Source organism: Echinops telfairi, unplaced genomic scaffold, assembly GCF_000313985.2.
Source record: "Echinops telfairi isolate 266 unplaced genomic scaffold, ASM31398v2 ScPeMD7_7424;HRSCAF=8462, whole genome shotgun sequence".
In the NCBI taxonomy this organism is placed as follows: domain Eukaryota; kingdom Metazoa; phylum Chordata; class Mammalia; order Afrosoricida; family Tenrecidae; genus Echinops; species Echinops telfairi.
Window position 1 is genome coordinate 59,785,480 of NW_022111324.1, and position 16,840 is coordinate 59,802,319.

Here is a 16,840-nt window from a genome sequence, read left to right on the forward strand (position 1 = left end):
CACCACTGCCCCCACCCCAAAGGCGCCAAAGGCACCCGGTCCCGGAGCAGCCACGCGCGGCCCGTGAGCCTCGCCACGAGCGGGGGCTCGGAAGAGGAAGACAAAGACGGCGGGGTGCTGTTTCACGTGAACAAGAGCGGCTTCCCCATCGACAGCCACACCTGGGAGCGCATGTGGATGCACGTGGCCAAGGTGCACCCCAAGGGGGGAGAAATGGTGGGCGCCATCAGGAACGCCGCCTTCTTGGCTAAGGTCAGTGGCTCTGAGAGAGAGGAGGGGCGGCAGGCGGCGATGGGACCATTTCACCCTGCGCACAGAACAGAGAAGCAATTCCCATTTTCCTGGACCGGCTACCAACTCCCTTCCCCTTCGGTGTACCTGTCGCTACCCGGGCCCCCTCCTCGCCTGCTTAATTGAGATGTTTTTAGTGGAAACCTTATAAATGGGGGAGGGAAAGACCCTGAGTTTGCAGCACTGGGACTCTGCCAATGTTTTTTTTCAGTCTTTGGGCCAAAGTCTATTATTTATTCACCCCTACCTGGCCCCGCCTGCTGAAAGGCTGCCCATAGCCCCGCATACAACCAGTGATACAAGAATGCTAGACTTCCCACCCCGCTGTTTTTTCCCCTGGGAGTTTTTTTTTTTTTTGCTTCTCCCTTCACCCCCCACTTACACATGATTTATCGGGCTATGAATGAATTTGAAATTACCCAGTCAGATTGCTCAGCATGAATCATTTCCAGACTTTTTGCCAATTTTTTTTTTTTTAGTGACAGTGACTTTCACCTTTGAAACTTGCAAAAACAATGAGCTGCCTCTCTTCCCAGCTTATCTGGGCTCCAAGGAAAAAGAGGAGTTTGGCTCCAGCGGGGAAAGGGGCTTTCCAGTACACACAATAAATTAGTCTCACCGGATAGAGCAAAGGGCCTGAGGAGAGAAACACATTTTCCTTGGGTAGAGGCCAATGAGCTGTGTCCACAGCTAGGATCTCACCAGTAACGGCAAAAGGCCCTGGGATGGAGGTGTGCTGGTGGGAGTGGGAATGAATGGTGTGTTGTGTGAAATGCAGTGCTGTGTGAAAGGAATGCAAACTGGGGAGGACTGCCGCGGAGCCTTGAGCGACAGCTCGGCAGCAGCTTGGAGCGTTTCCTCTAGACCTGAGGGTGCTGGCATGGCTGAGAACATTCCTGGGCAGGGCTAGGAATGCCAGACCTGAGACCTGGAAGGCCTTCTGGTTGGGCATCTGGTCAGGTCCCCAGCTGGGTGACAGCTGAGCATCCAAGCCTGCAGGCCAGAAAGCTGTGTGTGCCCTTGAGGAAGTAGCCTACCCAATCAGCTTGCTGCTGCTGCTGTCAGGAGTGTTTTAGCACTCTGCTTACTGGTCAAGAGCTCCATTCTGTCCTGCCAGCATCTGGCCTGCTTTCATGTCCGCTCTCGTTACTCTTGCTGAGTGCCTCTGAGCGTGAGAATGTGCTTGGTCCTGGTGCACAGCTCTGGCTTCAGGTTGTTTCCTCCCCTCAAACTGGGTGTTAGGTGTTGGGCTGCTAACCTCCCGGTTGGTGTTTGAACCCACTAGCCTCTTCCTGGGAGAAAGATGAGGCTGTCCACCCTATCGAGGGTCTCCGGGCATCAGACTAGACCCTGTGGCAGTGGGTAAGTGAGGAACCAAACCGGGCTCGCCTCCGGGCCTGGAAGAGAGGGATCTATTTCCTTGTCCCATGCCGCTTTTCTGACTCAGCACCCTGGGCACTCACCCTGCTCCTAATTGTGCTTCTGTACAGAGACCCCTTTCTCTGTGTGGGAACCATGGGATTTAAGAAGGGAGATGGTTGCCCACCTTCAGCAGCCCTCTCCACCGGCACGGCCCCCAGCAGACCATCCATCCCCAGGCTGGCCCGATTTGGTTAGGAAACTGAAGACTGAACCGAAATCGTCCTTTCTCCGCACAGCTTCCCAATCTCACCTCCACCATGCTCTTAGGACAGAAGGGATGTGGAGTAAAAATCAAGTAAACGAACCCTAAATGCACTAGCCCTGATTCTCTTACCTCTAACTGGGTCAGGAGGTAATTACTTAAAAGCTCTGGCCTTAAGTTTTCTCATCTGTCAAATGAGCATAGACCAGAGTGCATATACAATTCTTCCTCACTAGTGAATTCCTGTTTTTTTTGGCCCTTGATGTTTTCTGGTTTTGTGTCATTAGAGGGTGACCAGATTATGAGCCCTGGGAACTCTGACCTTCTGCGTGTTTCTTGTTATTTTTCTCTGTGTACAGGCAGCTTTTCTTCGCTACCCCTACCCTCAGTCCCTTTTTAATGTCATTTCCAAACCACCTCCCTCTGTCAAGATCTTTCAAGAAAAATTGCTAGTTTGTAACCAGCCCCCTAAAGCCAAAACCCATGAAGCACACAATATTCTAAGTATTGTCTGATCGGTTGTGAGTATAGATTCTAACTTCCTGTGACCTACCTGATACTTCCATCATTATTGCTGAATGCTGTAGTCATAAAAAGATTGTTCATCTTTTTTAATATATAGCAACCACATCATATTGTATTCCCATAATATGCCGAAGGTCATTTTAACCTTCCAAATCCTTTTCATATAAGAATCACTGCCAAGGCAGGACTTCCCCAGCCCAAACTTAGACAGGTGGCTTTTTGAACTTAAAAAGAGAATCGACCATTTATTGCTCTCGCCTTGCATCTTACGGAGCTCTGGTGGAGCAGTGGTTTATGCGTTGTACTGCTAACCACCCAGTTAGCAGTTTGAATCAACTAACTGCTGCTCCATGGGAGAAAGATGAAGCTTTCTACTCCTGTATAGATTTAGAGTCTTACAAACCTGCAAAGGTAATTCTGTGGTGTCCATAAGGTTGCTCTGAATCAGAATTTACATGATGGCAGTAAAATTTTTTTTAAACCTTTCATCTTAATGGTTGGTTTGCCGTCTCCAACCCCAACCATACTATACCCTCCCTAGTCCCCAAGCCCTGGTCCCCATACCTTCCCTGAGATGGGAGCAGCTTCAAGAGTGCCCATTACCAGGTTCTCCTCTGAGTCCTGAGCCATTCCTGTTCTCAGCCTGCTAGGAAGCTTTCCTCTGTAGCTCTGGCTGAGCTCTTTCCTCAGGCTCTTGCTGAGAAATTTGTACCGAAGAGCAGTGGGTAGGAAGCAGCAAGGGCTTCAGGAGATTCACCTTTGGGGGCCTTTGAATGGGGGCTAAGAAGCAAAAGGGATGTGGACTAGGAGGCTTCAGGAGCCTAAGAGGTGCCCAGAATGGCACTCTTTGGACTGCAGCATATTCCACCCACAGCCATGGTTGGGTGGGCCAGAGGTCCAGGGGTACCCCCACTCCTCCCCAAATTGAGCTAGCTTTTTCTGGGATCTTCCTTCTACACTCGTGTGTGCAAGCTTTTCCCACCCCCTTACCCCCCACCCCCAAGAACTCCTGGGTCCAAGGTAAGCACTTGGCTCAGGGACAATTTAAGGAAACCGCAAAAGTCATGGGGGATAATAAAGGAGGGGAGGTGGAGGGAGCCAGGGACAGTGGCTGGCTCAGACAAAACCAGCCAGGGTATGCTTAGAAACAGCTTTACTGCTGTTTGCTGGCTGTAGCCCAGCTCTCCTCCGGACAGAAAACCAGGATGGAAACAGCAGCGGGACTTTTGTAGCTCCCCCAGCTTTATGCTTTGTTCTCCCGCGGATTCCAAATTGGGAAATGATGCGCCAGTTAGAGGACTCAGCTTTGCCTGAGTGGGAAAAAAAAGTGTGAGTGTGGCCACTAATAGGGTGAGACCTTGTCACAGCAGGGGCTGCACTCCTGCCCACTGCTGGCTCACATGGGCAACTCACTCCGTCCCCACCCCTAGATTGATAGCTGTCCTGCACAACTCTAGGCTGTGACCCCCAACTTCCGCCCCAGGCCAGCATCAATAGGTTTCTGGTGTGGGGGGCTCAGCCTAGGTTTGTGGCTGCTGTGCTGAGCCCCTACCCCCCACCCCATAGGTTGCCAGACAGGATTCTTCTGCCTGCTGCCTTCATAGCATGTCCTTCAGTGCAGAGATGAATGAGCAAAAGGCTGCGCTGTCTCTTTGTTCTCTCATGTCAAAGATTCTTGCAACCCCTGGGCCCCCCTACCTCTGTCGTCTCCCGCGTGGCAGGGCCCCGTTACACCCCCATGTCTGTTTGCAGCACTTCATGCATTTCTCTGAGAGGTCAGTTGTGTTTGGCAAGCATGGGGGTGGGTAGGAAGAGACTGTCTGCAAAAGTCTCGCCTGTGGTTTGTATCATTGTTTGCCTTCAGCAACCGAGTGATTGTTCAGGGAAGCACTGATCCAACCATATTGTGTAATTCAAGAGACTGGTGTTCCACTCCACAACCCCTATGTTTCCCAGGGCCCCACCCCCACGCTGCGGGCACTGGCTCCTGTGGGGAGGTTGGTTAGGGTCAGCTCCCCTTAGTTTCTGCCTCTGCACTTGAGCTGGGGCCTGAGGGGGCTGGTGGCAGGAAGCAGGATGGGGCACCTTAAGAGTCCTTGGGGTTTCAGGTGGTAGGTAATTAATGGAATGGGGCAGAGGGAAAGATTAGGAGGAGCTCTGAGGACCCCAACTGGGGAGGCGGTGAAGGGCGGGCCAGGGTCTCGCATAGAAAGGTTGTGCCAACTCTGGTCCTCAGCAATGCAATGTGAACCTGCTCACCGGCTTCAGGGACCTCCATTTAGCAACGGCTTTCCTTGCCATTTCTTAGGTTCTTCGTGAGCTTGTACACTTCCCTCCAAGATTTACTCACCATTGCAAATGTCCTCTCCAGTGAATTGCCTTTTCGTGGTCATCTCCCCACCCCCACCTCACCCCCGCCCCCACTGAGGTCTGAAGAGTTTTCTTAACACTTCGAGTGAGCTCTTGTCCCAATAATGATTCCACTCCCAAGTCTGCAAGGGGAGGTGAATATATCTTCATTCCTCTTCCTGACACGGAGCCCCGGTGAAAGTGTCCATGGAGTCAAGACACTCCTGATTTGCTGTTTCTGCTTCCAGAAAAGTGTAAATCCTTCAGGCTTCACGTCCCTGAGAACACGTTACTGGTGAACTCAATGCACACTGTATGCTAAGCCCCAAGCTGCCTGCTTTACAGTCATGTCACCCTCAAAACCAGGTATAACAGAGGTAATATTAAAATACTGAGGTTTGGAGAGATCATGCAGCTTGGCCGTCATCCACAGCTAGTCAGTCATGTCTGTCTTAGAACTTAGGCCCCAAGGTTGATAGCCCATTTTCGATGTGAGCATTGGGAGTCTGAGAAGCTGTTTGGAAGCTGAGCCCCAAAGTCTGAGCCCCAGCCAGCTACCCCAGACCTCGGGTCCAGTAGCAGCTGGATGACATCATTCCTTCAGCAATCTGGGCTCCTCTTTCCACTGCAGCCTTGCAGCCTTGCTCCCCAGCAGGGGTTTGGGGAATGCCTGCATTTGTCCTACCGGTGGGGAGGGAAGGGGCCCATAGCTCCTGCCCTCTGCTCACAGCTGGGGCTGAGGTAACCATGCAGCTGTTTTTAAAAGCCATTGGGCGCCACTGGGCTGCTATTCTGAGGACCAGCTGCCTCCTGTCTCCCACCCCCAGCCCCCAGCTCTTGTGAGCTCTTGTGCAGAGTTGGAATACTTGGGGAGTTGGCCCCACGACAGAACCGAATCACTCTGGCACCACTCCGTGGGGGCGCAGAGATGGGGGCGTCTCTTAGGTACCTGGTGAGTCTTGGGGATAGTTTTTCTCACTCAGCAGTTTTCTATTAAATAGGTGTGAGCAGCACGTTTGCATATAGCGATTAGCTCATGTCCTAATTAGCTGTACAATTTCTCTCCGCCCTCACCCTCCTCATTCTGTAACTGGCATAGAGCTTGGGACAGTGTTTGTTCCCCTCTCCCCTTCTCTTCCATCTCTGGGGGGGCTCCAGCGCCCACTTCCACACAAGCCCTGTGCGATCAGAAGGTGTTACTGAAAACAAACTATAAAACCAGGACAGACTAGGTGTGTGCAAGGATGGAAACACCGTGACACACTTCATATTTTGTGTCTGTGGGGGTGGGGGAGGGCTATGCGACCAACAGTTTGATTAGGAACAACCTTCTTGCGCCCCAAAATGACTCTCCGAGATGGGAATGCAATCTGTGTGGGCTGAGAAGTGCACGGGTGTGCGCACTCAGGCACCCACCCTCTGTCGCTCCTGCACTCACTTTGGCTGTGCGCAGGAAGTGTGACCGGATTCCTTTAGACGGAAGAGGGGCAGGTGCTGAGTAAGACATTTCAAAACTAGGAGAGACTAGAGGCATCGAGACAAAAAGAATGCCCACCAGCTGTTCATTGACTTAAATGTGGCAAAGTTTACTTAAATGCTTCTTCTATATAAGAAGCATGAAACGTTGTTGCCGACCACTGGCTGACTCCGGGGGCAGGCATACCTTCCTGCAACCCTGGGGGCTTGAGCCAAGAGACAGTCATGGAAAGGGAACCTCCTGGGCAGGGTCGGGCCTTGGTGCGCAGCCAGCCTCCTGGTCCCACTCCAAGGCTGGCCCGAGTCTCTTCACCAGCAGCTTCTTCTATCAGCTAAGCGCTAAATCCCCAGGGCCTCCCTTTCCCTGTTTGCCTTGAGGATGGAACTAATCTGTCCTGCAGCCCCTTCGGCTCCTCCTAAGCAGCTTAAACCTGGAGGAGCCTCCTCCCTCCCTTCCCCAGCAGCCGGACTACTAAAGCTCCAGGCCCCGGGAGCTGAATTTCTTTTTCATCAAGGACTCCTGCCCCACCAGAGAGGTAGTGGCCCAGGCGACTTGAGAAACATCTTCTAGGGGAAATGAATCAGAAAGCTCCCCTGGCCATTGTTCCTTGTGCTGTTTGCACTTGCTTTGCAGGATTGCTCAGAGCTAAGGAGCTGAGGGGGTGTCTTAGGAAATCCCAGAGAAGTGGTGCTTTTCTCCCCCTCTCCAGCCTTGGCCTGCCTTTGATCCTCTCTTCCCAACAGAGATCAGAGCTCCAGTTAGAGCTTCAATTTGTGGACACCGAGCCAGGAGCCCTGGTGGCGCCCTGGTTAAGCACTCGGCTGCTAACGGAAAGGTCAGCGGTTCGAGCCCACTAGCCACTCCATGGGGGAAAATGACGCGGCACCTTACGCCCGTAGAGATCACAGCCTTGGAAATGCTGTGGGGCAGTTCTACTCTGCCCTATGGGGTTGCTACGAGGAGAGTGGGGACCCAAAGGCAGAGCTCACTAGGCTGCACAGGGCAGTAAGTGGGAAAGATGACGCACATGAAGTCAGAGGAGGAAGGCTCAGCTGGGAAGTGTCAAGAACAAAGGGGAGTCTTTCTTAACCCCCCTTGGGGCTGGTCTCAGGTGATGGGGCCCAGTGGGTGTTGGAACTCTGGAAGAGGAGTGTTGAGGAGAAGAGGATCCAGTAGCACAAGCGGCACTTCCGTAGGACACCGTTCATCTGTGTTTCAATAAAGGTGCCCCAGAGGGGAGTACACAGGAGTCGCCAGCATTTCTAAACCCATCCTGCACCGGGCTTGGTGGAATCTGCATAGGCTCCTGTGAGGGAGATCTGCCCTCCTTAGATTCACAACACCTGGTGGACAGCAGAGAAGCCATGTGACCCAGAGCCGCGTGTGAGTGGAGGAGCTCATAGAGGCCAATTGCGGTGAGGGCCTTGTGGAGGACACATGGCCGCATCACGACAGCCACCTGCTCCCAGCCCTCGGGAGTGTCCAGCCCAGGGCAGCTCCGGGTTCACAAACCCTTCCTTCTTTCTCTCCACAGCCATCCATACCCCAGGTTCCAAACTACAGGCTCTCAATGACGATGCCCGACTGGCTCCAGGCCATCCAGAATTACATGAAGACCCTGCAGTATCCTTCCAACCAGCGGCTGAGCAGACCAGCCAGGGGACCCGGGTGGTCATCTCCAGCCTGGCAGAATGTCTGCCCCAGCTGGTCCGCAGAAGTTCCCCAAGGTTGGTGAGGCCAGACGTGGAGGGCCAGCCTTGCAAAAGAGAGCCAGTCTGGTGTTGGGTGCTGTTGAGTGAATGCTGACTAAGTGTGCCCCCCCATATCCCCAGAGTAGACCGCTTCCTAGGGGCTCGGCTGCAGTCACTGTGGCCGCGCATCAGCAGGTAGTCCTCCTGGGGAGCTGCGAGGTGGTTCAAACCACCAGCCTTTTGGTTCGCAGCCAAAGTACTTCCCTGCTCTGCCTCCTGGCCGCCTTCAAGAGAGACCAGGAGGAGTGTGGACAGCGGATTCGATCGCAGTGGCCTCCCCCTTCTCCTGAAGCCCACGTGGTGAGGTTAGTCTCACGTTGAGCTGCTAACGAAAGGGGAGCAGTTCGAACCCACCAGAGCAGATTCAGTCTTGGAAACCCAAAGGGGCACTTCTACTCCCTCCTCTAGAGTTGCCCTGAGTCTGAATCGATCCCATGCCAGTGGGGTAACCTTTCCCCCTTCGCGGGTTCAAGCAAGGCTGCTCACGGGTGGTGACCTCTAACCTGATCCTCCTCCCATCCCTTGGGCTGCTCATGGTTCCCTCCTTTCCCCCATCCCTCCCTCCCCTTCCCTCGGACCCGCTATGCCATCCGCCTCCCCTTTCTCTACTTCTATCCCCTCTGCCATCTTCATTTTCTTTTTCCCTTCCTGATCTCTCTTTCCTCCTGGTCGCCTCTTCCTCCTCCATTCTTGCTCACTTCTTTACCTTCTCCCCTGACCGGACACTGCCGAGGTGACACAGGCTGATGCTCTGGCTCGGTTCTTCGAGAACGGACGGACGGGACTCCGGCATGGAGGCTTCAGCTCCCACTGCAGCTTGAAGGAGAGCTGAGGAGCCCTGTGGGTCCAAGCTGTTGGTCCTGTCCTTCTGTCTTGTCCTCACGGTGTTTGCATTCCCATGAGCTCACTTCTGACATTACTCCCTCCCTCCCCCCAGGTAGACTGGGAGAACACTGCTGTAGCAACAGGTGGTCACTCTACTCACCACTTGTGGTATTTTGTTAGAGATAGGGGTCAGCTGGGGAGCAGAGATGTATGAGGGGCTTCAGAAAGTTCCAGGATTTTGTCCACTTAGCCAGATGTGAGGGACAGTTCTCTGCCCCATGCAGGTCAGCAAGCCCCATAGAATTAACCCAGGATTATACTACTTACTGAGGTGGCTGACCCACCCCAAGCCCAAAGCACATTGGCCTCTGTGCTTGTCTTATAAGATACAAAACTTAGCCTGTTCTTCAAAGCACCAAGCACACTAGCTTAATTTCTTTTCTTTCTTTTTTTTAAGATCTCTTGCTCTTGTTTGTTTTTGTTTTTTATAAATCAGTTTATAGAGGGATCTTACAGCTTTTATAACAATCCATGTATCAATTGTATCAAGCACATTTGTACATACATTGTCATCATCATTTTCAAAACATTTTTTGTGTTATTTTTTTTAATTTGTTTATTGTGGGTTAAATGATGGTTTTACACTTTTTGTCCCTTTGTTTCAATATGTTTGTGGTTTTTTAAGTCATTTTATTATGGCCTCATACAACTCATCACAATCCATACATACATGTACATCAATTGTGTAAAGCACATTTGTACATTCATTGCCCTCATCATTCTCAAAACATGTGCTCTCCACTTAAGCCTATGGCAACAGCTCCTCAATTTTTCCATTCCTTCCCCACTCCCCGCTCACTCATGAACCCTTGATAATTTATAAATTACTATTTTGTCATATCTTGCCTTGTCCAATGTCTCCCTTCACCCACTTTTCTGTTGTCCGTTCCCCAGGGAGGAGGTTATATGTAGATCCTTGTAATCGGTTCCCCCTTTCCAACCCACCCTCCCTCCACCCTCCTGGTATCGCCACTCTCATCACTGGTCTTGAAGGGATCATCCATCCTGGATTCCTTGTATTTCCAGTTCCTATCTGTACCAGTGTACATCCTCTGGTCTAGCCAGATTTGTAAGGTAGAATTGGGATCATGATAGTGGAGGGGCGAGGAAGCATTTAGAAACTAGAGGAAAGTTGTATGTTTCATCATTGCTACACTGAACCCTGACTGGCTCATCTCCTCCCCGCAACCCTTCCGTAAGGGGATGTCCAATTCCCTACAGATGGGCTTTGGGTCTCTACCCCGCACTACCCCTCATTCACAATGATATGATTTTTTGTTCTGATGATGCCTGATACCTGATCCCTTCAATACCTCATGATCACACAGGCTGGTGTGCTTCTTCCACGTGGGCTTTGTTGCTACTGAGCTAGGTGGCCGCTTGTTTACCTTCAAGACCCCACATACTATATCTTTTGATAGTCGGGCACCATCAGCTTTCTTCGCCACATTTGCTTATGAACCCATTAGTCTTCAGCGATCATATTGCACACAATGATATGATTTTTTGTTCTTTGATGCCTGATAACTGACCCCTTCCAAAACATTTTCTTTCCACTTGAGCCCTTGGTATCAGATCCTCTTTTTTCCCTCCCTCTTCCACTCTCTACCCTCAGGACTCCCTGGTAAATCATAAATTATTATTTTGATATCTTACACCATCTTCTGTCTTCCTTCACCCACATTTCTGTTGTCCATCCCCCTCCAGGGTATATCGATCATTGTGATTGGTTCCCTCTTTCTCCTTCTCCCCCAAACATTCCCCTACCCTTGTGGTATCACTACTCCCATTACTGTTCCATGTGTCTAGAGTTCTTATCTGTACCAGTGTACATGCTGTGGTGTAGCTGGATTTGTGAGGTAGAACTGGGGTTGTGATAGTGGGGGTAAGGAAACATTGAAGAATTAGAGGAATGTTGTGTGTTTTGTCGGTGCTGTACTGCACCCTGGCTGGCTTGTCTCTTCCTTGTGACCCTTCTGTGAGGGGATGTCCAGTTGTCTACAGATGAGTCTCTACTCTAACCCCCCTCATTTGCACTGATATGATTGTTTTGGGTTTTCTGATGCCTGATACCTAATCTTGTGGACACCTTGTGATCACATAGGCTGATGTGCTTCTTCCATGTGGGCTTTGTTGCTTCTCTGCTATATGGCCACTTGTTTAACTTGAAGTCTTTAAAACCCCAGATGCTATATCTTTTGATAGCGGGGCACCATCAGCTTTCTTCACCACATTTGCTTATGCACCCATTTTGACTTCAGCGATCACGTCAGGAAGGTGAGCCTCGCAGAATGACTGACTTGATTTCTGTTGACCTGTCCAAACCCAGCCTTTCTGAGTCAGAAAGGATTTCAGGAGCCTCCATACCTATATTTCACAAGCCTTGAGAGCACGTCCTCTCTGCTATAGACAAGGATCTTTCCTGGGAATTTTTCAGTCTTCCCTGAAGGGACCTAACACCAGTGCCTCCTCTATAAACTGTATTACCAGGCAAGAGTGAAGCTTGTCGCTGCTTGTTCTGGTGGTGCTGTTATTAGGTCCCCTGGTCAATTCCAAGTCATGGCACCTCCATGGATAGCAGACAGAAACACTGCCAAATCGTGTGCCATCCTCACCATTGTTAAGTTTGAGCTCATCATTGTAGCCACTGACATTCCATCTCCTTGAGAGTCTTCCTTTGTATCCCTGCTGCCTCTGCATTTTACCAGGCATGATGTGCTTCTCCAGGGACACTCCTCTCCTGACAATGTGTCCAAAGTACATGAGATGAAGGCCCATCATCCTGGCTTCTAAGGAGCGTTCTGCTTGTACTTCTTCCAAGACAGATTTGCTTGTTCTTTTGGCAGTCCATGGTCCTTTCAGGTTGGTGGAAAAGTTCATTGATTAACTTTAGTTTCCACTTTCAGGATCATGAGCTTCCGTGCATGGCGTTGTCTAGCAAAATCTTGGAAAGCTCTTCTATAGAGAAGGGGGCACCAGCCTCTAGGGGTGAGGTGGGAAACTCTCGCTGGGGGAAGGCTGGCTGGTGTTGCTGCTGGTCTGCAAACCAGAAATCCCTGTGGAGAGTTCCACAAACTCCTGCAGAGTACATCTGGACTCCGGAGCCAACCATGTCTGGAAGTGACTGGCTCCTCACAGAATATTCCAGAGGAATTAGAATGACACCACCCCCCCCCACCCCCTGACCAATTCTTTAGCAACATGGTCTCCATAAGGATTATCTGGCCGGAGATTTCAGAGAATGAGCCAGGGAAGCATTAATAAAGGCGTCTTTTTTATCTAGTGCTGCTAGCACAGAAATCAAACATTAGTGACCCAGCAGGCAAGTTGATCTTGTCACAGGGCTCCAGTTCTAGGGGTTCTGGAAGGAGGTCCCTGTCTCTTTGAGCTGCTCCTGCTGAGTGATAGTCATGTGACTTGGCATCTCTGCCTCCCAGCTCTGTTTCCTAGCTTGTTTGTTCAATCTCTTTTACATCTCAAGAGATTGCCCCAAGAGAGTCCCATCGTGCCTCATTAACATACAAGGACAGCCCCTTCCCAAACTGGATTATAGCCACAGGCATAGAGGTTAGGGTAGAAAGGGCAAGTTTGCTCCAGGTTTCCACAGCATTGGCTCAGACTGACATAGCTCCTGCAGCACATTCTCCGTCAGGGTCTCTGGTGGTTCTGCACCAATGTGATGATCATGTGTCTTCTACACTATGGACTTGTAGTGAGGGCCAGTGGAGAGGAAGCCTAGGAAGGCTACTGGAGGTGTGCTTCTGGTCACCTGATGAGCAGAGCCACCACAAAAGGAAGGTGGAGTGTGAACTCTCCCACCTTCTGACCAGATTCTCCTTCTAGTTTGTCCAGGCTGCTGGCTGGTTTGTTCTGGGCATGGTGACAAGAGTATGGGGACTGATTGGGGCCAGCCCTGATTATTGATAGGCTCAGCTGGCAGTGGAAGTGTGGAAGGGCAAAACTTGTCTGTCCCTCTGACAGCCTCTGAGTATATTGACCAGGAGGAGGGCTGGTCTTGCATGAGGTTCCTCAAAGAGGTGCTACTTTCTCTGTGCAGGATGGGGAGAAAGAAGGCTTCTGGGGGTGAACTGATCTCCTTCTAAAAAACCTGCCATTGAAAGTCCTCGAGAGCACGCTTCTACTCTGGGACATACGGGTGGCCAGGAGTCAGGACTGACTCAAAGCATCTGTTTCTTTCTGGCCTGGCTCCTGTGCAGGGTCAACATCACGATGGTTAGCTAATATGAAGATTACTTCATTGACGATGGCCTCGCTTCACATCATGCCCTACCTCTACGTATCCATGGAGAGAAAGTCGGGCGTAAAACTGAACTTTTTTATTTTACATATGCCTCTACTTTAAATGAAACTTCCCTGCCCGAAAAGAATCTTTAGGAAAGTAAAAACTAAACAAACAAAAAGGTTTCTTCACCATGAGAATATTGAATCCTTTGCTTTTATATTTACCTCTGGGATTTGGGATATTGATATTTTTATAAAGTTTAGAACAGCTGTCGGGGACCTGGGTGGGGCCAGCCCTGATTATTTATAGATGTGCGCAGCCGGCCTTGGGGATAGAGAAGGATGGAAAGAGAGATGCCACATTAGCTCTGTTGGATGGGGAGGAGGCTTCTGAGGGTGAACTTGGGTTATTCTAATGACCCAAGGTAGGAACACCTCAACCAATGAGCTTGGTAAAATCCATCCCCTGCCCTCACCTGGAGTTTACCATTGAGCAGTCTGAGGGGGGAGACTGAAAGGCACTCAGAACCATGGCCTGGATCAGTCTCTGAGCCTGGAGCCCAGAATCTGCTGTAACAAGCTCCCCTGGCGGTTCTTGTGCACACTCATGTCTGAGTAGCCAGGAATGTCAGTCTCAGGGGGGGCCACTCCTGCCGTCCTCCCACAAACCCTCAGCCATCATGTTGATTCCGACTCATGAAAACAGGATAACACAGAAAAGCTGCTCCTTAAGGTTTCTGAGACTTTCAGTCATTACGGGATCAGCCAGCCTCCTCTTTCCCCTTCAGAGCAGCTGGTAGGTTTGAACCACTGATTTTGTGGTTAGAAGCCCAGTGCTTACTTCTTTGCGCCATGAGGGTGCCTTCCAGCCTTCTCCAGAAGGGTGGGATTCTACTATTGAGCCCCCAGTGCCTAGTAGCCTCTAGGAACTCAGCACCCCCTCCTGTGGCTGCCTGGCAACCTCTAGGGGTGCACAGCTACTCTCCCACCTCCCGCCCGGGCTGCAGCAGCTCCACATGCACAAGTTCACACTCCGGCTCGACCTCCCCACTCTCTGTAGGATTTTGTTCAAGGGAAGAGAAGGGAATGCACAAAACAGCATTGCTTTAGGTTCAGAAAAATGCCATCTCAGAACACAGGACATCCAGGAACCTTCGGTGGCCTTGAGAATGACCCGGTGCATGCCTGCCAGTCGCTGATAGCACAGGGGCGGCCAGCTAACTCCCAGGTTGTGGCACATGGTGTCACTTTCCCACATTCAGTTTTCAGGGAAGTCCCTCCACAGTGAGCTCCTTCCTGCCTTGTGCTTTATGGAGAAAACCTACTACCACCCATCCATTTGTCCTTCCTGCCTTTCCTTTCTTCCATCCCTCCCTCCCGCCCATCCAGCCAGCCAGTCATCCATTCATTACTGATTTTTACATCGTGTTTGCTAACTAGCATACGTTATAACTCGTGGCAGGCTTTCAGGGTGTTATAAATAAAGAAATGGCCCCAACTCTCTAAGAGCCTAGTAAGTGATTTAAGACATGGATTCAACTAACTAGAAAGGCCAAGCTGATCAGAAAGAGCCACTGTGAAAGGTACAGGGTGTTATGGGATCCAAGTGAGCAATAAGCTTTCAGGACAGAACAGTGAGCAGTTAGAGGCTGTTGGCTACTCCTTGGCTACTGGACACATCTGGAAAGCCTCCCCCCCTGTCCCCGCCACCCCCCCCAACTTCCCATGCAGTGAGAAGTCAGAATGTGCCATGTCCTCTGCTGGATTCCCAGAACCTCTGGCATGTCCTGCTCCTTTCCCTTGACTTAACTCCACACAGATACAATCATACAGGGACCCAGTTCTTTGAAATTAGGAAAATGAGACCGCTGAGCGGGTAAGTGATGCATGGTGTGGGGGCCAAAGGCCCGTCTCCCGCCAAGGCCTGCCAACTCCTGTCCCTGCCCCTGTTGCCCAGTGTATGAATGTCCTGGTCTCTAAAGGGGTGGGGATGGATAGTGTTGCCCAGGGCCAGGTAGGAGGTGGCCTTGGTTACTCTGACCATGAGGTTTCATGGTGAGGACTCCTTCAGGGGAGCAGGGAGGCCTGTGACATCTTGCATGAGCCTCCTTTCCTTGCTCTTTCACAAGCTGTTGGAAATGACCCTGAGTTGGGGCAATGGGAGGGAGCTGTGAAAATTTAGCACTAACTTCCAGGACTGAAGTCCTGGTGAGAGGAGTGGAGCATTTTGGATTTTAGTGTGGCCATGCGCAGACATGTTTCATGCCCCTCAACCCCTAAAAAATAAGTTCTCCCCTTTTTATTCCTGCATGGTACCTCGGGTGGGGGCAGGCATGCTGATGGATTGGCAGACAGACTGACCACCTGCAAAATTACCTAAGTTGTGACATTGAAATCCTCTGATGTGATCTCTCTTTACAGGTTAATGGAAACTGCAAAGGAAATGACCAGAGAGTCCTTGCCTATCAAATGTCTCGAAGCTGTCATCTTGGGCATGTATCCTTTGGGGTTCACAGGCTTCCTTGTACACTTCTGATGGCAGCCTCCCCATGGGGCTGGTTGTACCTCAGATTCTAGGTTGTGATGATGGCCCTTCCTCTCCTGGGAGAAAAGCTTCAAGTTTTGTTGGTGCTTCTCTTTAACTTTCAGTACCTGGAGTTGAATCAACCTGTTAACTCTCCTCTCCATCAGGGCCAGCCTCCAGGCCATGGCGCTGCAGAGTCACTCATCAAAAGTAGAATTCTAAAGGAAAGGAGTGGAGAGTGCCTATGTGATCATTGCTTGCATTCATTTGGAATGCAACAGAAAAAGACCTCTGAGAGCAAATGTATTCACAGGGCTGAGGAGACTGGTATCCAAATGTATCTCAGGAAACCTGTAGGTGTGACTTGAGGAGACCAAATAATGGCGCGATTGAAGAATCCCATGAGCTGTGGGTCCAAGCTATAAGGGATAAGGAACACAGAGCTGAGAAAAGGGTCTGGTCTCTCCCTTACTTTTTGTTCCATTTTCCACCAGATTCCTGGCTCTAGTAAAGTGGGTTTGAGCCAGGAAAAACCCGTGGTGTCACTAACTTATTAATAATCATGGTGGCAGTAGAACAGGATCAGGTAGAAGAACAAAGGCACACCTAGATGTCTGGGTGGACGACAGAGACAGGGTCAGAGGGAGAAGAAGACATGAGTTTGAGAGGTGATGAGCTTGAGAGGTTCCAGGCAAGATTGGCTAGATTCTCAAGTGCTATGCTACGAGATGTAACCTTTTCCCAAATATAGTCAAGAACCCAACTGAAAGCTTTGAAGCGGAAGAGTGACAGGACCAGATTTACACATAAATAGATGATCTTAGGATGGATGTTGAGGAGTAGGCTGGAATTGTGATCTGCAAAGACAGAAGCACTTGCTATTGTTGTTGTTGTTAGATGCCACTGAGTTGATTGTGACTCATAGTGACCCTGTGTGACAGAGAAATGGTGATGTGTGAAACAAGGTCTTAGCAGTAGGGCTGGAGTTGAGGAGATGGTTCAAGTGATCTCAAGGGTAGAATTCACCAGGCAGTGTTCCCTTCTGTTGTATAGGGAGGGGCTGGGAGTTGGAGCTGACTCGCAGCACCCAACAATGACAACATACCTGTAACCATGACCCTGTTTGGAAATAGGGCCTTGCTTTCATTATGTTAATAAAGTCATATCAGTTT

At 50.6% G+C, this 16,840-nt stretch overlaps 1 protein-coding gene across 1 annotated transcript in view; it reads left to right on the top strand.

Moving 5' to 3' along the window:
- Nucleotides 1-91: 91 nt before the first annotated feature.
- Nucleotides 92-16,840, top strand: part of VASH2 (vasohibin 2) — a 49,066-nt gene continuing 32,317 nt past the window's right edge. The window contains exons 1-4 of the mRNA XM_004699880.3: nt 92-252; nt 7,801-7,889; nt 14,964-15,020; nt 15,566-15,640. Of these exons, the coding sequence (XP_004699937.1) occupies nt 172-252; nt 7,801-7,889; nt 14,964-15,020; nt 15,566-15,640 (302 nt within the window). The 5' untranslated portion in view covers nt 92-171. The remainder of the gene's footprint in view (nt 253-7,800; nt 7,890-14,963; nt 15,021-15,565; nt 15,641-16,840) is intronic.